The following is a 22,377-nucleotide window of genomic DNA, read 5'->3' as shown; positions in this document are numbered from 1 at the left end:
AAGATGGTGAGGCTTTCATTAAGTCATTAGGTACTCACCACAACCTAAGCCGCTGTGAGATATGACACGAAATAAAGTTACTGACAATTTTACTTATAAATTTAAAATTAGTAATTGTTATTTTTATGAAAATGCATAAATTAAGGTAGGATGCCTACGTTACGTTAAAATTAAGTTGTTTGTAAAATCATGGCAACTTATTTGAGTGATACATATTACATACCTTGATAGTAGTCATGAACCCATGAAATCGAAACATCTTGAGTCACAAGCAGGTCGCCTCGAGATACGTCGTTTTCATGTTTACATAAATTTTGTGTAATAAGGACAAGGGAGTCACGGAATATTCTTTGTTATATCCTGTGACTCACGGGATATAACAAAGAATATTCCAGAATGTTTAGTAAGGAACAAGAAGTTCCACATCATTTTGCTTGTAATAAGATTATTGTATGGACCACGACGATTCACGGCTCTTGCCAGACAAAGTGAAACAAGCTGGGTAATTTTGTATTTCTTCAGTGTAAACCGGAGCTGTTGTGTAAAACTGTGTGGAGAAGGTAATCTTTCTGCACTTTGATGGTACAGACTAAGAACCATCCGTCCGTATTTCTAGTAGCTATGATGGAGACTGATATTCAACTAAATTCATCATATTATTATGGCCTGGAGAAACTGTAACGGATATACATGCTCGGCAAGTTTACTATACCTGGACTTGTTGCTGGTACATGACAAGTGTGTGGTAAAGTCCCTCCTTTGCTAACAATTCCTCATGCGTTCCTTCCTCTGCTATGCACTTGTATTCTCCTGAAATTAGAGTCAAATTAAACACTTAGTAATTAGTAAAGGAGCAGAGGGTTCGGGGTTAAATACTTGGTTACAATATGATTCGTTAGTCTACTGATGTAAAACTAACGAATTAGCTTCTCTGAGAAAGTTAAATAAAAATTATAAAAATATAATACAAAACATACCAATAGCAGAAATGGTGTTAGCGTTGATGATAGTAGAGAGCCGATGAGCGATGATGAGAGTAGTTCTGCCCTCCGCAGCGACATCCAGTGCCCGCTGTACAATATCCTCGCTCTTGTTATCCAGCGCGCTCGTCGCCTCGTCCAGGAGCAGGATCTTAGGGTTGCGCACCAGAGCACGTGCAATGGCAACACGCTGTTTCTGACCCCCTGACAATTTGGATCCGCGATCTCCACATAGAGTTTGGTATTTCTGATAAGAGTGAAGATAAGAGTACATGTTTGTGATAAGTTTTAAAACAGACTTTTAGAACTTAGTTACTAGTACATACTTGATCTAAGACTAAATCGGTTATTAACATTGCTTTACCCGAAACTTTGCAGCATCTACAGTCCCAAAGAAATAATCTATGTAGATAAAAGTAAACTTACATTTGGCAGTTCCATAATGAAATCGTGAGCGAAAGCTTTCTTACAAGCCTCCTCAATCTGTGTCTGAGTGACGTCACTCCTGCCATATCTGATGTTCTCCTCGATAGTAGTAGCAAATAAAAGTGGCTCCTGGCCAACCAGACCGATCTGATTACGCAACCACTCTAGGTTGAGATCTTTGATGTTCACTCCGTCCAGTAATACCTGGGATGAAGGGAGTAGTCAATCAGTTCAGTGCACTGTTGGTGAGTTGGTTGTGCTTACTCAGAAGGAGGAGCAAGTTTAAGTGTTTTTTATTTTAAATTTCTTGATGTACTGTCGGAGACGTTGAGCAGTTCAACAAGTGGTCATGTTGGAAAACTTGGAGTTGTAATACCTCTCCTTGATCAGCGTCATAGAACCTCTCGATGAGCCCTACAGCGGTGCTTTTACCACAACCACTGGGTCCTACCAGAGCGTGTGTTTCACCAGTCTCCAGTGTTAAATTGAACCCTGAGTGAGTGACGAGAATTAGACACTTTCTTTCACTCCTTCATCTCTCACTGAGTGTTAATATAGTTTCACAACATTTCGTTAAGAGCGTGGATTTAGATTTTAGTTTCGCAACATTTCATAGAAGTTTTGCAATTTACTCCATTTCTATCAGAAAGTTGTATTTTAAAAACAAAATTTTGAGCCAAACCTTTCATGATTTGAACATCTTTTCTTGAAGGGTAGCAGAAATCGACATTCTTAAACTCAATCTTCCCAGCGCATGACGGGGGAATCATTCCCCTGTCATTCTCGTAGTTTATTTTAGATTCCTGACAATCATTTGACATAATCTCACATTTAACTTGTATCAGAACTTGGTCACAGTAAAATCTTATCTTCTGTCGAACCAAAAAGAAGATAGTATACGTCTTATACATAAAAATAACAAGTCTTGACTCTTTCGCCGTGTATGTGTCCAACCGCAAGTTTTTACGTAAATTTCTGATTTTGTTCGCGCGTGTTTAGTGTAAATCATGGTGTAAATTACAGGAATGGTTAACTATTTGGTTTACACATTGTGTATGTGTTGCAGTGCAAGCCTAGTTATTAATGGTAAATAACATGCTATGATAGCTGAACTATTCACTATTCATGGTGATGACATCAGCATTATTAGTCAATCAGTGGCCAGTGCCCAGTTGAATATCAATCAAACAATCCGTGATCCTATCCGACTGATTAACTACAAAAAATCAGCATATTTCAGTTCAATCAAGAGTCTTGATTGCACTGACATATGCTGATTTTTTGGATCTAGAGCTCATCTTATGGACTAGAGCTCATCAATCATTAATTATTAGAAAGAAATAAACAGCGATTGTCCCAAATATTGTGGTTCAGATGACACATTTGCTGTCCCAGGGCTAATTATATCTGTTGACTATCAGCTACATAAAAAGTTGCGGTTCACTGTGCAGTCTTTTCAGCAAGAAACTATCGCGTGTATACTGTATAGTGTTTAATAGAGTAGACTTATACCTCAAAGATATCTTTGAGAATTTGATGAATATGCTACTAAGTACGGGTGTTATGCACGACGCACGTGTAACCATGATACATACTAAACAATACAGTAACAATGTTTATTAAACATGTCCTAGCTATAATATTTCTCAACTCACCCTGTCAATGGTTTTGAAGACAGTAAAAGCTGCACCTCGACCCTCTGCCATGGTTTGGAAATGAGGGGCTGCGTGGCCCATTGCAAAGGAACCAATCAGGATGTTGAAGAAAGCAATGAGAATATCACCAGGGAGAGCTTTACCTTCACCGCATAATTTAGCGCCATACCTGACCAATACTGATATTAATACTGTTACACTGTTACACTGTTACACTGTTACATTGTTACACTGGTACACTGTTACAATGGTACACTGTTACACTGGTACACTACAGCTGTTACACTGATACACTGTCACACTAATATATTGCTACACTATAACTGTTACACTGTTACACTGTTACATTGTTACACTGTTACACTGTTACACTGTTACACTGTTACACTGGTACACTGGTACACTGGTACACTGTTACACTATTACAATGGTACACTACTGTTACACTGTTACACTAATATATTGCTACACTATAACTGCTACACTGTTACACTGTTACACTATGGTATACATAGGAAATTTGACAGGATTATACCTCGTTTGAAATCGATAAAATCATAAAATAATATTAACAATCCAAAAACTCACCAGAAAGCCAGGCCGTATGTCATGAACATGATCAACATAGTCATACCGATGGAAATTCCTGAAAACAGCCCGTTCTTTACTCCGTTTGCCTCTGAAGATTCTAACTTCTTATTGTAACGTTTTGACTCGTGATTTTCTGCCCCAAATGATACCACTGTCCTCATTGCACCTATAACTTCTTCTGCGATACCTCCCGCATCTGCGTACGCACTCTGCTCTTTTTCGGAAAATTCCGCCATGAACTGCAAAGTTATGTGATAAGTGATCATTATAACAATCAAAATATGCAGTCGAGTCAGAAGACTCTTCAAACATCAAATGATCTTAAATTCGTTTGAATCAATTCAAAATAACATGTTGATTTTACTTAATCTATTGGAGGGTTCGCTGCCCGAATGAGGCAGAATGAGGTTGGAACCCCCCTCTATTATTATTGATTGTCATGGCTACAACTTTCTATACTTTCGATTAAATAACAACTCTCAGTAATTAAATAAATCGGTGGTTTCTTTAAAAATAGAGTTTGAGATATTAAAATTTTCAGACTAAATACTCATCATATCATATCATTAACTTGAGGACTGTCAGCTAACCTTACTAAAGAGATATCCAGAAATAGCTAGTAGGGGTGAAGTAGACATGATGACGAGAGATAATCTCCACTCGTAAAAGAAGGCAATGATAAAGCCGGCCAAGAAGGCTGTTATCCACTGAACTGCCATAGATACTTTGTCCGACATTCCATCTTTCAGCTTGTTGATATCACTGAAATATGTTCACTGTTATGTTGCTTCGTGTCAAGACATAATATTAATTAATTTTACTTGATAGAGTAATGTTTTTACAGGCTCCAATGATGTAGTTTTACGAAGATTTCAAGCCTTACGTCGTGTGTTTCCCTTTGTGTCCAAAAGCATTAAAATATTAATTACATATTTTGGCCCCCATTTTGATGCGGAGGAATTTACATTCAAGACCTAGTTAACTGAGATACTGCGCGACAGAACTTTTTTAACAACATTTTTGGTAATTTGATTTTGTCCTATTTTGTAATAAATGAAGAGCTGAGAATACGAACTCAATAACTCTGATTCTGACATATCACTTTATTTTCGCTAGAAAATTCTATAAATTGTTGGCAAGAGTAAAGTCATTATATGAGACGAGGTAAATGACACAGTTAGAAATTACAGAGAAATGATACTCCTGTTACTAATGGCCAGCAGTTTACTCGGTTATTAAGGCAGCTGTTCTCTAAAAATTAGTATTTTCTTTTTCTGGGCACATAAAGTTACACGATTTAGACGATTTAAGGTCGAAAGCACATATTATTGTGGGGTTGATGTAATGTAACTAATTGTGACTTTGTGAGGTTCAACTACCGAAATAGTCAAGGTGACATTGCAAGTTTGCAAACAAACGACCCTGTATTATAAGATTACATGCATGTTTCACAGCATGAGTCAAACTACCAAACAATTTATGGATTAACACTGAAATTTGCAATCTCAAACCCTCCTAATAAGATTAAAATTTTGAGATTTTAACCTAGTCAGCCTAGTTGTGAGTTCTCCGCTGGAGGTTTCGTCAAACCATCCTATCTCCTGCCTCATGATAGCCCTGAAGTACTCGTTCCTTGCCTTGCTGGACTGTCGTTCCGCTGACAGCAGCATGAGCGTGGTCGAGAGGTATCCAGCTAATATGTTCACTGTAATGTAGTATACACAGTCAGACCTTACATCGAAATAAACATGTGTGAATAAGATCAGAAGAGGTGGCTAAGTATTGATGATGGTCACTGGAAAACCGATGTTGGATGCCCTTGCGAGCTGATTGGTTAATTAGAAGTAATACAGTCTAATTTTCCAAACTGCAAATAATCCGGAGTTGAAAGTGGCAGATATTTATCTTAAATATGAAATATATATGAATTTAAATTATTCATATTTTTTACTTACAAAAGCCCATTCCAATGTAAATGTAAGCAAACAAAGCCATTTGTGATCCCTGAACCGTTTGTTTATCTGATCCAACTAGATCATCTATCATTTTTCCTGGAGCATGAAGTATTTTTTTACAGAGATTAGATTTTGGGACTTACGATAATTCGAGAACAAATTGATAAATTTTAAATGGAAATTCTGAATATTAAGAAAATAGTTATCACCAGAATTTTACTCATTCAAATTATATTGAACTTACCAAAAACGATCATGATAGAAGGCCAAGCAAACCCTTTTATAGCAGAAAAGAATATGGCAACTATGATATAGAGCACGTCTAACTTAGTGGCATATCGATACTGAAAAATATTGAATTCTATTAATTTGTAATAATAAAGCATCTTAAGTAAGAGACACAGCAGGACTTGCAGTAGTGTAATGATTAATGATGATTCATTTGACTCACATATTGGCCAAATGGAACCATCTCTGGCTTTTTTTCTTCTTCATCTTTTCCTTTTTTCACCTTCTTCCCCTTCTTACCTTTCTTATCACCATCATCACTGAAAAACACATTTAAAATTTACAGTATAATTGTAACATTATTTCAACAGTCAGTTGATAACGATATAGGACATAGCTTAGGCGTAGTTTCACAGAAAGCAAAATGTGAGGTAAATTTTCTCACCCTCTTAATATAATAGAACTCCTGAAGAAATTATTACCTTAAGTCAATGGCTGTATCATTGCTGACACCATTTTCAATTACATCTCCATTCTTTTCCAGGTCTGGTGTAACCTTTATTGCTGTCATCTTTGTCTATTTATTTATGTACATGCATGACAACCTTACAGGATTACAGGATTACAGGATTAAGGATTTACAGGATTACAGGATTACAGGATTTTTTACAGGATTACAGGATTACAGGATTACAGGATTTTTACGAGATTTTCCATTCAGTTAGTGTGCCAGCAGTTAATAATAATAATAATATAGTTGATGGTAGTTTTCTCTTATTTTTCTTCTCTTGCTCTGCAAGCCCTGATTCTTGTATAAACATATTGTTTGATATAATATTGTATATTTTTGTATTGATTGTGGTATTTTGTGTGCCAGATTCAGCAATGGGTTCTTGCTGAATCACTGTATATTACACTCTGTGACTAGTCCCTTTGATCCATCTCTTGCCCTGCAAGCCCTGTTTCTTGTCTATACAGCATATAATTATCATGTATCACATTGTAGTATGTAATAAACATTTGTAGTAGTGTAGGATTGTTTGAATTTCTTTTTGCTTTGTTTTATAATATTTATTTGTATAATTTGTGAGTGTTTCTCCCGCTTTTCTTCCCTTGCGCAGCAAGCCCTGTCTCTTGTAAAAACAACCTTGAAAGTTTTGTAGATACATATAGTTTCTACACCTTTATCCTCTGGTCCCTAGGGTCAGCTGATCCCGGGCCAGAGGAAAACTACCGACTGCCAAGGTCTGACGCCTAGGCAGTCGAGACCTCTTATTGAGACCCTTTATAATAATAAAATTTGGTAGCTTAAACACAAACTCTAAGCCCAGTGGATAAACCACAAAACTTATGCTCTATTGTGCGAAACAAAGATACTAGATCAAGATAACTATCAAGGAGTGTATGCATAGGACATAAAAAGTTTTGGAACGAAGATGACATGCTTGTGAAGCGAGCTAACAGTCTAATTGCTAATAAGTTCAAAAAGATCATGACATTAGGTTGCATCCTAAACAGTTTAAGCAAATAACATAAAGTTATATTGTCAATTAATCGCTTATGCCATAACTTTTCTTAAACAGGTGAGTTTTTAATAATGTTTTGAACAGATCAACATCGGAACAAGTCTTAATTTCAATTGGTAGTTGGTTCCAGATTTTCGGAGCAACAGTCTGAAACGCTCTTGGGTGCGATCTTGTAGATCCGACGGGTAGGTGTAAGGAGGAAGTTCTTCTGCTACTCGAACTAACAAATGTTACTAGATCACACAGATATGCAGGAGCAACACCATTGACTGCTTTGAAAATCAGTAAGCATAACTTAAACTCAATCCTCTCCTTCACCTTGACCCAATGAAGGGATTTGAGCTTCTCCTCGACTGAGTCTCTCTTCTTTAATCCAAAAACCAGACGGCATGCTCGGTTCTGAATGTTCTGCAGCTGCGTAATTGAGGCTTGATAGCAGTATGATAGGGTTCTGAAAAAGATTAGATTTTGTAGAGTTGTGTAAGCTGTGATCGGGCAAGATTTTGCGGGATTTCCCATTAAATTATTGTACCAGTATAGTAGGGTTCTAAGAAAGATCAGATTTTGTATAGTTGTGTAAGCCGTGATTAATTGAGATGAATTCAGGGTAATATTGTGTACTATGTAGGTAGTGTAGTAATTATAATAAGGCGGCCGTGGGGTCCAGTATGTGACGGTAGTATTTTGGGGATAGTACGAGGTACGGGAGCAAGAGGTTTAACATAAGTTTAGGTCAACACAAGGGTAGTTTATGGAGTGTTTATAGATGACTAGGGTTACTCTGTTGAAACTATCGACAGGATAGCTAGGGATTGTTTAGCCGGGGCAAGCACTGTAGTAAGAGGTTTAACATAAGTTTAGGTCAACACGAAGTATGTTTGGGTTTGTACGAGGTTGAGTTATGGAGTGTTTAGAGAATACTAAGGTTACAAGGGCGGGACTATCAACAGAATAGTGGAGCGAGGGTTAGCTTTTGGGGATAGCTCAGTGCCAGTTTACCCGATCGAGAGGGGGGTCATTTTGATACCAGGCAGGTTCTGGAGCTAGAACCTGTTAAGCTTAGGTCGTTTAGTTAGGTAGATGGTTATAGTGGTCAGTATAATATTGGTCGTATCATAGTGGAGCATTACGTAGTTACTATTATCAGGCTTGGTTGTGGCCGGGGTCAACAATGGTTGGTCCGACACCCAGGGGTCAGGTGTCAAAACAACACTGGGCTCTGGCAGAGCGAGAATCAGCACTGGTTGACTTAGACAGGTACAGCTAGATTACGGGTGAGAGTCCGAGAGGAATAGTCAGCGCTGGTTGACTTAGACAGGTAAAGCTAGATTAAGGGTAAGAGTCCGAGAGGAATAGTCAGCACTGGTTGAATTAGATGTAGGTAAAGCTAGATTAAGGGTAAGAGTCCGAGAGGAATAGTCAGCACTGGTTGACTTAGACAGGTAAAGCTAGATTAAGGGTAAGAGTCCGGGAGGAATAGTCAGCAATGGTTGACTCAGATAGGTAACGCTAGATTAAGGATAGGAGTCCGGGAGGAATAGTCAGCGATGGTTGACTCAGATAGGTAAAGCTATGCGAGTCAGGTTAATTAGGATTTGAAGTAGAGGTAGTCGGATTATTCACTGTGTTATTATATAGTTTAATATTGTGTACCCTTTGTTATCACGCTCGTTTCCATTGTCTAAACCCTTAATTAAATGCAAATAAACTTCGAACCGGGAAGCAAGTGTCCACTGCTTCCATTCTTTTCCAGGTCTGGTGTAACCTTTATTGCTGTCATCTTTGTCTATTTATTTATGTACATGCATGACAACCTAATGGGGGTTATTCAATTCAATTATAAACAGGGTGAGAATCCCTGCCACGTTTTTGGTCAGTTTCGCCGGGGCTCATGTCTTTCCTCGAGGGAGCGCGAGCATTAGTGTCTACAGAAAAACTGACAAATCCTAGCGAAGTCCAATCCGAACCACATCTTCCATCGGAGGTGGTGCTGGGTCAGCTGGTTACTGAACGGATTGGCCTGGAGAAAGGCATAGTCCTGTTATTCTTAAGTTAACCATAGAGGGGGTCAGGCGCTGTTCGCTCACGGCTGGTTCTTGGAGCCAACACCCTCAGCCCCACAGAAGTGGGAGCAATGTCGGTGGTGGCTCACCCAGATAACGGACAGTGTCTCTCCTTCTTTCTTCTTGGACTTGCATTGTTGCTGGTGAGTCAGCTGGCAACAGTGTACCATTCTGACTGGATCAGATCACACCAGTCTCATTTCCAGGCGTACCCACCCCCACTCACTCACTCACTCACACGCCGCCCCCCGGGCCGCTCCAGCTAGTGGATATCTAGCACTTACTCCTTTTCCAGCTAGTGGATAATTAGCACCCAGAAAAACTCCGGTAAACGGAAGCAACACAAACACACAAACAAAGAAAAGTCACACGCGGCCCAAAATTTCAAATAAAACAAAAAAAGGGTCTTCACAAAACACAAATTTGCTTGGTAGCTTCTTATTGTCAACATTATACCGCGCACGCGCGTCGCAAAGACGCGCGCAAATAAAGAAATCATAGATTTGGGCAAGAGATACTAGATGCTCAGGTTTGCCCGGTAGGTTCCTGTCTGCTCACTAGAAAAGACAGGGGGCAGCCTGTTCTAAAAGAGCGCCCGGGAGATCACCTAGGCATGGGTGGTGCTCTCCCAAGAACGAGCATTATGACAGTTTTCCTTCGGGAAAACGTCGCTCACCAGGCTTTATCCTCCGGAGGGTAAGGAGCACTAGCCCATGCCAAGTGCCCGTACCCTGTGACACCTACAACTGGAGGGACCCCAATAGACGTTAGTCACCAGACGGACGTAGCCTTCCGAGAGGAAGGTAAAGTGGGTGCCCCAACCCAAAAAAAAAAAAAAAATTCAATTATAAAATTTTGCAACACAAATGAATATTCAATAATTTGGATATAATAATATATAAAATGGTGTTTATAATGTGTTGCAGGATGCCTTATGTAAGAATCCTACTCTTTTGGCGAGGAAATCTAATTCAAGCCAGAGTTTATTAAAAGTCAGAAGTCTAGTGGTAATAATTCTCTTCTTCGCTCTGATTGGATTTCAATAGGAGTGGCCAAGAGTAGTGACACTAAAAACAAACTCAATGATATTTGGGTTATGAATAAAACTAGAGTTAATTGGAACAAATATGTTGATTACAAACGAGTGTTTGATGCTATTAGAAGTAAAGAAAAATTTGAGTATTTTGATAAATGTTTTAAAGCAAATCAACATGATTTGAAAAAGACTTGGAAACTGATAAACGGTTTGCTAGGTAGGAAGAGATCAAACAGATTACTGGTTTTTCCTAGAGTGCGGATCACTCTACTCAATAAGTTCTATAGTACCAGCCAAAGTGTTAAGACAAGTATATATTTCACTTGTTCAACCATATTTAATGTATTGTATACCACTGTGGGGTGCTGTTTTTCACCATCCTTTGCTGCAAAAACTGTTTGTGTTGCAGAAAAAATGTATTCGTATTGTGAGTAGAAAAACAATAAAGATTGATCACAAGTTTCAAAATACTAAACCAATGTTCTTTCGTTTGAAATTATTAACCTTGTTTAACTTATTTACATACTTACTGGATGTATTGCAATGAGGCTACTTAAAGAACAAATTCCCATTGATGTTTATCGCCGGTTTAGCAAGTCAAGTAGATCATGCAGACTGCTATATCCTAAATTCTCAATGTCTAAGACCAAGAATAGTAATTTTGTTTTTAATGCATCCAAAATTTTGAATTATCTCCTTGATCATGATGTACCGTATCATATTTTGTCAATTTCACTATTTAAAAAGAGATTTAAGAACCATTTGCTTCATATACAAAACCTAGGGCTAAATGGGGATCATGGATGGCTACCATGTAATCACGATATCTTCTCGAATGTATCAATTTCATAAAATAAGTTAATTTCAACTAGGGAAATATAAATTGAAGTTAATGTTTTGGGGACGTTTGTGTGTTTTTTGTGTGTATTTTATTGTGAGTATTTAAAACAAGATAGGGACTATAATTGTAACGGTTTAAGTGTATACGTCTTTATTAATGTTGCCTCCGATTTCACTACACTGACAACATTCACTTTTTATTTTTTGTGTTATTTTTTACTTGAGATCTCATATCATAAAATTTTACCATCGCGATACGGGTATTAATTTACCTCCCAGCGGTGAGACACCGCTTCCCTCCATCGCCATGTTTGAAGCTCTCCCATCATCTGTTCTACTTCAGAGGGAAGTGATTTATTTTATATTTTAAAATTGTTATTTATTCCAGTATAACAAATAAATTTTCTAATCGTGTAATCGTGTAGTTATATTATGATTATATTGAGAAGATGGCATCAAAAATTTTATACAAATTATATTTTCATTATTTAAATTATAACTTCATAAACAATTAAGTTAATTTTAACAAGTTAGACATTTCAAAAACTGTTACTGGGCGGTTCTCAGCCTATCATTCCGCCAAATCTCTATTATGTTTATGAACATGATACCATGGGGTACCAGGTAAAAAATCAAGTAAGAGCGGTAAAAATATGGGTACTTGAAGCTGATGATATGAACACAGCGAAATTAACTAAGTGAGAAGTGATGGTAGTAGTGCTTAAAGAGGCCTACGTCACTAGGCCTGTTATATAATTTTTTGGTTTCTCTAGTCCATTTTTAGAAATTCTATACAACATTGATATTGTAATAAATTCTGATGATAATAATTGAAAGATTTCAATTTTTAAAAATTTTTTTATTGTTCTGGTGAAATTGGAAATCGGCTTCGAAATTAGGATCATTATAATTACTAAATTTCGTCCATAGCAATCTATAAAGTACATCTTTGTCTCTTTTGCGCAGCATAAGAGGCAAAGCTAGTGACCAACCAATGGTCACCAGGTAAAGACGAATCGTTGGTATTTATCACCAAACTGAAATCTTCATGAGGGGTCGTTCACATATTAGATATTACGTAATCAATATTTCAATATTTAAGCAATTTTTACCCCCCCCCCCCCCCCCTGTTAGTATTCTCACTGAGCTGCGAGGGCCACATCGCTGCAGTGTTTCTATTTCTATTATGGATTGTATTTGTATTTATATTCATTTATTTATTTATTAAGATGACTAACCATCTATCTCCATAGGAGTGGTGGGGCTGTTTTTACACTACAATTACTGCCTATCATTGCACCGTCTAACCAATAAAACATGGTAAACAGTGAAGATGAAAAAGAAAGTAATCCACCACCTGATACAGCAACATCATCAAATGTTCAAGGAGCAGTGCTGCAACCAGAGCCAATACAAGTGCAGTACCAACAGCCAGCAGCCCGCCTTACAGCCCCACCGCAATGGAAAGCATCTATGAGTTATGAGGAATGGAGACTACAAGTTGAGATGTGGGACAAATTATGTGCAGTCAGAAAAGTAGACCCCGCAGAACAAGGGTATGCCTTGTTCAACCTAGTATCTCAACACACTGATCATAATATCGTATCAAAGCTCAACTCAGCAGTAAAAAACAAAGACATCGATGTTCTTGACGGGGAAGGAGTACAAAACATCATTAAGCTATTAGATAGAACATACAGGAAAGATGATACCAGTAAGATGATGAAATCCTGGTCGGATTTTATCAATCTTAGGAGAAAGGACAGTCAAGATATGTCAAGCTTTCTCAATAACTTTGATCAAGCCAACACCAACTTGAAAATTAGCAAGATAACTCTTCCTGGAACGGTGTTAGCATTACACATGCTAGAAAGATCCGGTTTATCAGCAAATGACAAAAAGCTGGTAATGACTGGAGTTGAGTTAGTTAAAACAGAGTCTGTTGTTGAAGATATGATGAATTCAATCAAAAAATACTTTGGTGAAGGAATCCGTGAGATTGAAAAGAGACCACAATGTGATACGCCCATCAAAGAAGAGCCAGTATTCAATGGTGAGAGACTTTTTTCTGAATCGTCGGAATCTACACGTTCATCATCAGATCCTGATAACATGTCTGAAGAAGAGGAAGCCTACTACACCAATTGGAGAAATAGAGGAAAGGCTTGGAGAAGAACAGATAATAACAGATCATACAACAATCACATATCAAGATTTAATCGTGACAAAAGGGATAATGGCAAAGGAGAATACAAGCCAAAGAGATATTCAGATAATGATCGAAGAAGAGATAACTCTAGAAGTTTCAAAAAAGAGTACTCTAAGACATATAAGACAGCTGATGACTCTAGGGCAACTCAGAAGTTTAACCCCCGGTTGAGATGTAATAGATGCGAATCAGTAATGCATTTGATTAAAGATTGTCCTCATTCAGATAGATCAGAAAATGTTAATGAATGTAGAGAGATTTCAGAGATGGAGACAGCAGAATGCCATCAGGTAGCACTTTTAGACTCTGCTTGCTCGAAAAATGTAGTTGGCGAAGAATGGATTCGTGAGTACATAGATAACCTGACAGAAGAGGACAAAGCACTCCTGAAAGTGTCAGACGCCCGTTCAAAATACAGTTTTGGAGGTAGTGACCCTATTGCTGCCGCAGATGCGGTGAGAGTACCTTGTATAATTGCCGGAAAGAAGACATTCCTTTGGGCTGATATAGTGCAAAGGAATATTCCATTTCTGATCTCCAAAGAAGAGATGGCAAAGCGAGGGTTTAAATTAGACCTTGGTACAAGTACGATTGAAGTAGATGGAGATGTGATCCCTGTTATAACAACCGAGTCAGGTCTGATTGGCATATCTCTATGGGATTATAATGAAGTTGCTATAGAAGAGCAATGTAATCTAGTCAATCTAGATGACACAGTCAGCAGTATTACCAAACTTCATAAGCAGCTGGGTCATTGTTCAGCAGAGAATCTGAAAAAGATTACCAAAAATGCAAACGTACAAGGTGAAAATGTGAACAAGGTGATTGATCAAGTGATAAAAGAATGTGATGCCTGTGCAAGATATAAAAGAACACCCTCCACACCAGTCGTTGGATTACCTATGGCAACGAAGTTCAATGAGGTAGTAGCTCTTGATTTGAAACAATTTACTGGAATCAATGGTTATGTGATTTACATTGTTGATATGTTCTCTAGATTCTGCAAAGCTAGGGTGATATCCAACAAAAAGCCAGAGACAGTAATAAAAGCCTTTACTATGGAATGGATTGCAGCAGGTATGGGACCTCCAGGAAAAATATTAGTGGACAATGGAGGAGAATTCGCAAACAATGAACTTAATGATCTCAGTGAACAACTCAACTTTGAAATTTGTGTTACCAGTGCCTACTCACCTTGGTCAAATGGCTTATGTGAAAGAAACCATGCTGTGGTTGACAAATCAGTGCTTAAAATGATGTATGACGGGTTTCCATTGAAGATAGCACTTGCATGGTCAATCAATGCCAAGAACACACTGTACAATGTCAGTGGATTTTCTCCAGTGCAGATAGTGACAGGTCAGAATCCAAACTTTCCTGGGGTATCTTACAACTTGCTACCTGCTAATGAAGGAGCAGATGAATCATTATCAAGCGACATTCAAAGGAATCTTAATGCAATGTATCTAAGCAGAAAAGCATATCTAGAGGCAGAGAATTCAGAAAGAGTTAAACGAGCTTTGAAAAGACCCTTGCGAGATATCAACCAAGACTTTATGATTGGTGATGTTGTATTCTACAAAAGACCTAATATTGAACGCTGGAAAGGACCTGCCAAGATAGTCGGCAAGGAAGGAAAGACTCTTATACTGAGGCATGGAGGACTGCTTATCAAAGCAGCAAGCTGTAGAATTGTGAAACGAGAATATATAGTGAGTGACGAGCATAACCAAAACAATGATGATATCTTGGAAACAGAGAATAGCCAACATGATGAAGCAGTCAATCTTAACGATGATCAGTTTGATGAAGCTGCTGAAAACATAGAAGAAATGCCTATTCAATTTCAAGTGCCAGTGGAAACAGAGGAAATACCAACAGGACAAGAAATTATGAGCTCCTCTCCAATACTTGAAATAGACTCTAAGATAATTTCCAATGAACAAAAACAACAACTCAAGATTAAGTATTTGGAAACTAGACTTCAGAAAAACGATGTTTCGGTCGGAGATACGGTGAAACTTGTTAAAGAAGGAAAAGAGAATGAATGGGAGACATGTACCGTGACTCAAAAAGGAAAACGGCTTGGCAGAAAAGATCACTGGGTGAAACTTATGACAACCCAAGGTGAAGAAAAGCTGATAGATTGTACAAAGACGGCTATGTACAAAGCTGATGCTGCTATTGATGCAGAACCTGGAGACGATCACGAAGAATGTAATGTTGTGACAATTCCCACTTCCAGACACAGTGAAGATGTGGTTATTAAGGCAAAAGTTATTGAATTGACTAACTGGAAGCAGAGAGAAGTATATGATGAAGTCAAGGATTGTGATCAAAATGTCATTACAACAACTTGGGTAATAACAGAAAAACCCAGCACTGAACTTGGAGTTAAAGCCCGGTTAGTAGTCCGTGGATTTCAAGAGCAAAATCAGTCGATTGAAGTGGAGTCACCTACAGTATTCAAAAACACTCTCAAGGTTGTACTTGCTATAGCTGCAAACCAGCAGTGGCAACTAACAACGATTGATATCAAAGCTGCCTTTCTGCAAGGAAATAAAATTGAAAGAAATGTTTATGTCATACCACCCAAGGAAGCTCATGTAGAAAAAGGTTATTTGTGGAGATTGAGAAAGACAGTGTATGGTTTAAATGATGCGGCAAGAGCTTGGTTTATCAGTGTGAAGGGACTTCTTATCAACCTTGGCTGTACTCAATCAGTGTTAGATCCTGCTTTGTTCATATGGAGAACTAGTACTGGATTCGAAGGAATACTTGTGCTTCACGTTGATGATTTCTTAGTAGCTGGTACAAAGTCGTTCTTTGATAGAGTTGTAAAAGAACTGACATCAAACTTTGAAGCTGGTAAAATATGCAAATCAAAGTTCAATTACATTGGTCTATCAGTTGAGCAGACAGAAGACGGTATCCTAGTGAACCAACATGAATATATCCGAGATCTAGCAGATGTCATCAATGATAAAGAACATGAGATATATCATCTGTCGACTGACAGGAAGCTTAGAACAATATGTGGTCAGTTGAACTGGGTAGCTGCTCAATCACGCCCAGATTTGTCATTCATGACGTATGATTTAAATGTAACAAAGAGTGTAGATCCAGTAGAAGCTGTTAAGAAGGCCAATAAAGCATTCAGACGGATGAAAGAGCTCAACGGTTGTTACAACACAAAGTTCTCAAAGTTAGGAGACATTTCTACACTAAAGATAGTGATCTACTCTGATGCATCATCTATGAACCTCGGTGACAAGGTGTCCACAGGAAAAGGTCATCTAATAGTCCTAATGAATGAGGAAGGAAAGATATCACCGTTATCATGGGGAAGTCATAAATGTAAACGAGTTGTAAGCAGCACTTTGAGCGCAGAGACTTTGGCATTCAAAGATACATTAGATCATGGAGTGTATGTCTCTCATCTGATAAGTGAGATCTACTTCGATCAATTTGATAAGTCAATGGTTCCAGTAATAGGCTTTACAGACAATCAATCATTAGATAAAGCTTTGCGATCAAGTAAACATGTTGAAGAAAAGAGGTTGAACGTTGATCTGGCTACCATCAGACAAATGCAGCAGAAAGATGAGATTGAAGTAAAATGGGAAGAGGGAGCTAAACAGCTTGCGGATCCCTTTACTAAAATAACCAGTAACAGTGATAAACTTTTAGTGATGCTAAATAAAGGAGAAATTGTTTCAATTTAATTGTTATTTAATGGTTTTTAAATTAGTAGTAGGTTTTGACGCCAATGAAACAGTGTGCAATTGTTTTTTTAATTGTTTATAATTTGTTTATAATTACGAGTGACGATGACTTTAATGTATAATTAACCTTTAACAAAAAAAAAAAAAAAAAAAAAAAAAAAAAAAAAAAAAAAAAAAAAAACAACAATCCGAAGTCCCGGTGACACTTTGTCAAGAACAGCTTAATAAAAAAAAAGACAATCCGAAGTCCCGGTGACACTTTGTCAAGAATCAGCCCATCAAAAAAAAAAAAAAAAAAAAAAAAAAAAAAAAAAACTAACAATATTTACAGGGTTTCACAAGGAATTGGTACCTGTGCATCTCTGCTTTGTTTTGGGATCTTGTGATCTCTCTGTGGTAGTGTGGCTCTCCTCTTGGCTAGTACCTACTCTCACCTTGCTCTCAACGTGACAGACTACTTACTTTCTCCTACTATCTATGGCCGTTGTGAGAACGGGATACAGACTATGATTAGTACAGTGTAAGAAATTGAAAGGACTGAAAGAATTGAAATGAACAGTATTATTATGAATTTTAAAAAAGGAAGGAAGAAAGAATTGAGAATGTGATGATAGTTTTTGGAAAAGTGATGATGATAGTTTTTGGAAAAGTTTTAATCTGTTTTAGAAATTGGGGTAAGATGTTAGTATTCTCACTGAGCTGCGAGGGCCACATCGCTGCAGTGTTTCTATTTCTATTATGGATTGTATTTGTATTTATATTCATTTATTTATTTATTAAGATGACTAACCATCTATCTCCATAGGAGTGGTGGGGCTGTTTTTACACTACAATTACTGCCTATCATTGCACCGTCTAACCAATAAAACACCCCCCCCCCCCCCCTTTTTAATCATTTTTCTTTACGCTTCATGCTACCCTGATCATGATGAGCTGAAATCATTGTTATTAATGCTTTTCATACAAACTTATAACGAATTCTTCATGTCATGCATCCCGGGCTTGACAGGATATGCCCACTTAAAATATTTCCATCAAGTTACATTACATAATTCTGAAACACATATTATATTTACAATAAATTATGCAATATCACAACATTACAATCAACAAAATAAATCTAATCGCAGAATCTCAGATACAAATAATCGTAAATTGAACACAAAATCAAATTAAACAAGCAATAAATGAATGTACAAATTCGCATCCACTGACAACTTATTATATATATAATACTATATTATTATATATATACTATATTACTCCTTCATAAATTTAACTTTTTACAATAATTTTTTTAGACGTTAATATAGTCCAGTCATTTATGGACATTTATGGAAATGAACCTGCAAATCTTCAGATACTCACGAAACTTTGCACAGACCTTCCCAAAGGTATGAATAAACAATTTTCGGTTGGAGACATTTTTTTACCGTGGGGAAAACCCAGGAGGGCCACGCCCATATTGACCCAATAACGTAACTGACCCCTTGCTTCTGAAGGTCGTAGAGACTTCAAAATAGGCTTAAACGAAGCCGCATATGCATGTTTATATTATAAGAGTTATTGATCAACACATGGCCTAAAATCCTTACTTTTCGAGAAATTCACCAAAAACCATTTTGGGCGTGGCGCTGAGCCCATTTTACTTACTTTTGATAGGATTGTGATAGAGTCTTTGAATAGAGTGCAAAAGAACCGCAATTGGCATATTAGTATATGACTTACGAAGAAACATATGCCTTAAAGTGCTTACTTTTTCAGTTATTGGCGAAAAACTGATTTTCGGTTCCAGAAATCATGCAAAAATATGGGTATCTGGTAAATTGGGCTATAAAGGCCCTAGAGATTTTTGAATGAGTGCAAATTGTGCAGAATGGCCATGTTTATATACAACTTATACAGCAATATGCACCCTAAAATGCTTACTTTTCGAGTTATTTGGGGAAAAAACAGAGAAGATTTGCACAAAATAGAGCAAAATTGGTTATATAATTCGCATCCACTGACAACTTATTATATATATAATACTATATTATTATATATATACTATATTACTCCTTCATAAATTTAACTTTTTACAATAATTTTTTTAGACGGTAATATAGTCCAGTCATTTATGGACATTTATGGAAATGAACCTGCAAATCTTCAGATACTCACGAAACTTTGCACAGACCTTCCCAAAGGTATGTAAGCATTTTAGGGTGCATGTTGCTTCATAAGTTGTACATAAACATGACCATTTTGCACAATTTGCACTCATTCAAAAATCTCTAGGGCCTTTATAGCCCAATTTACCAGATACCCATATTTTTGCATGATTTCTGGAACCGAAAATCAGTTTTTCGCCAATAACTGAAAAAGTAAGCACTTTAAGGCATATGTTTCTTCGTAAGTCATATACTAATATGCCAATTGCGGTTCTTTTGCACTCTATTCAAAGACTCTATCACAATCCTATTAAAAGTAAGTAAAATGGGCTCAGCGCCACGCCCAAAATGGTTTTTGGCGAATTTCTCGAAAAGTAAGGATTTTAGGCCATGTGTTGATCAATAACTCTTATAATATAAACATGCATATGCGGCTTCGTTTAAGCCTATTTTGAAGTCTCTACGACCTTCAGAAGCAAGGGGTCAGTTACGTTATTGGGTCAATATGGGCGTGGCCCTCCTGGGTTTTCCCCACGGTAAAAAAAATGTCTCCAACCGAAAATTGTTTATTCGTACCTTTGGGAAGGTCTGTGCAAAGTTTCGTGAGTATCTGAATATTTGCAGGCAGCTGTCCTTAAATGACTGGACTAATATTGAATGTAATGGTTAATAATTATATCCGGCCAATCACCTTTCAAACTCAAAACTACTTTCTTTAGCAGCAGGATTAAACAAGGGAGAAATGGCATAAAATGGAAAATATTATTGATTATGCCATTTAAACATTTAAGAATTTAAAAACCCATTTCAAAAAAAATCGACCTAGTGAAGAACGAAATAATTTACATCAAATATTCATCTAGAATCTAAATATCATTTTGAACATATAAAATAAAATGTTTGCCCTTTTATCGTACTAATTCGACCTTCAACAATCTTACCTGGGGACCTCAGGCTATCATGTTCATAAACATAGAGATTAGGCGGAATAACAGGCTGAGCGCGGCCCAGTAACAACAATTTTGTATCACGTCGTGACCCCCACGTGACCCCCACGGTCGTTTCACTAGGTGTCGATACAGGGGGAGCCGTATGACAACAACAATCTTCCAGTCCGAACAAGTATCCCAACTTGTATGTTGTATTGCTCTAACCAGAGCCCTCTCGCTTGCAGTATCCTACATCAACATGTGGGGGTCACGTGGGGGTCACGACGTGATACACAATTGCAATTGTGAAACAAGCGCGTCACGCAGTACGCGTAGGCACATGGCTATGTGAATATGTTGTATACTTGTTCGGACTGGAAGTTTACTTTTGTTAATAATCGGACCAACCTTTCTTTCTCAAAACATATACCCTATTGTAATTTATTATAGTATTGGTTGACGTTGACATACGTTGCATGCCACTTTTCGCGCGCGTTGACATACGTTGCATACATGTTTCGTATCCCAATATCAGAGATAATATATATATAAACTTTTCCCCAGTCCCAGCCAAAAAAGCGGTCCCGGTCGAGCCTTGGCTTTAACGAGATGGAAGCAACCAGAGATGGTTAAATGTATAAATTTGGGGATTGAAGTGGTTTGAAATAACCAAAGAAATGTTAAACAAATTGAACAAAAGGTTGAACAAAAAAGTATAAGCACAAAGCATATGTAAAGAGTTACCGCTATCAAGTGATAAATGAGGAGAAAGCATACATATGATCTTGGGCAGACGCCAGCCAGCTAGCTCATCGCGGTATCACATGACTTTAATACTGCGATATCATTGGTCATCAATATATCCAATGCGAAATATAAATATAGCGCGATGTTCATGAATTAGTAGCGCCGTACAAAAATTAAGCAGTTTGGAACAAAATTACAAGTTTTTGGTTTACACAAATATTAAAATATTTACATTTTTGTTCGTATGAAGGTTCCAATGATTTAATAAAGTCGTTTAAATAATAAAAGTAGTACAAAGATACCAAATAAACTCACAAATATTGCAACTTAGTTAAAAACAATGCATTTAACTGTTTTGGTGGCGCGCGCGCACCATCTCAGTCAATTACCCCCATATTTGGTCAAATGGGATAATAGGGACGCAAAATATGCGTCCCTCCAAAAAGTCCGATTTCCTTTATGGTATGCCCCTTTTTCCGCCTTCGGCGGCGCGCGCTTCGCGCGCGAAAAGTGGCATGCAACGTATGTCATATTATTTCTGATATTGGGATACGAAACATGTATCAAGGTTGACGATGTACGCGTCAACCCATCGAGATCGTTGCTCTGCGAAGCAGAGCAACGATCGACGAAGCAAGAATGCTAGTTCGCGCGGCGCGTCAAAGCGGCGAAGGTCTCCAATTATAGTATTAAGATGTGAAGATATTACTACGAAATAGATACATACAAAAGGCGCAGTTTATATCCACTCCTACTAAATCGCTCGCCCAAATTTAAAAAAATTCTTGTGAAAAGGCCCTTTGGTTAGGAAATTGATCTGGTTCGGTGTATTTTGGACGCTGATTCCAAATCACCCCCCCCCCCCCCCCCCCCCCATGACGTAGGGTAAAAATGCTTCCCTGGAGAGTTATGGGCAAAAAACCGTTTTGGTCACGTGACAGGCAGGTAAAACATGAATTCGATTGTTTAGGGCTCGGGTTAGGGTTGACCATTGTTAATGATTTGGCCCGGCGCGCGCTACTTCGTAGCTCGTGCCATCGAGAAGAAAGCTGCGCGCGCTACTTCGAAAAAATTTAGACGAGTAACATCCGTCCGCGTCAAGGGTTAGGGCTGTGGTAAGGGTTATGGATAGCTTCGGGGTTAGGATTAGGGTTTATGTAAAACGGTTTTGTACGGCTGCAAAACCATAAAAACCAAAGTCACGTGAAATTTTGTGGCGAGCGAATTAGTAAGAGCCCACATGTACTGTACAGATTATGGACTTATTGAGCTGCGCGCGTAGCGTAACTTGCGCGGGGCACAACAAAACGATGT

The 22,377-nt window shown here is 37.8% G+C and overlaps 1 protein-coding gene across 1 annotated transcript in view; it reads right to left on the bottom strand.

Moving 5' to 3' along the window:
* The window catches only part of LOC134819909 (ATP-dependent translocase ABCB1-like), a 41,366-nt gene extending 34,930 nt beyond the window's left edge, over positions 1-6,436 (bottom strand). Inside the window, exons 1-13 of the mRNA XM_063830061.1 lie at positions 6,318-6,436; positions 6,059-6,155; positions 5,852-5,951; positions 5,608-5,703; positions 5,198-5,357; positions 4,243-4,414; positions 3,650-3,891; positions 3,062-3,230; positions 2,089-2,209; positions 1,783-1,898; positions 1,407-1,610; positions 978-1,227; positions 713-810 (exon numbers count right to left, since the gene is read on the bottom strand). Coding sequence (XP_063686131.1) covers positions 713-810; positions 978-1,227; positions 1,407-1,610; positions 1,783-1,898; positions 2,089-2,209; positions 3,062-3,230; positions 3,650-3,891; positions 4,243-4,414; positions 5,198-5,357; positions 5,608-5,703; positions 5,852-5,951; positions 6,059-6,155; positions 6,318-6,406 — 1,914 coding nt within the window. The 5' untranslated portion in view covers positions 6,407-6,436. The remainder of the gene's footprint in view (positions 1-712; positions 811-977; positions 1,228-1,406; positions 1,611-1,782; positions 1,899-2,088; positions 2,210-3,061; positions 3,231-3,649; positions 3,892-4,242; positions 4,415-5,197; positions 5,358-5,607; positions 5,704-5,851; positions 5,952-6,058; positions 6,156-6,317) is intronic.
* Positions 6,437-22,377: the final 15,941 nt, after the last annotated feature.

The sequence above is a fragment of the Bolinopsis microptera genome, chromosome 8 (genome assembly GCF_026151205.1).
Source record: "Bolinopsis microptera isolate Bmic1 chromosome 8, MBARI_Bmic_1.0, whole genome shotgun sequence".
Lineage (NCBI taxonomy): Eukaryota > Metazoa > Ctenophora > Tentaculata > Lobata > Bolinopsidae > Bolinopsis > Bolinopsis microptera.
Note: the sequence above shows the minus strand (reverse complement) of the source record. Positions and strands in the feature narration are given on the sequence as shown.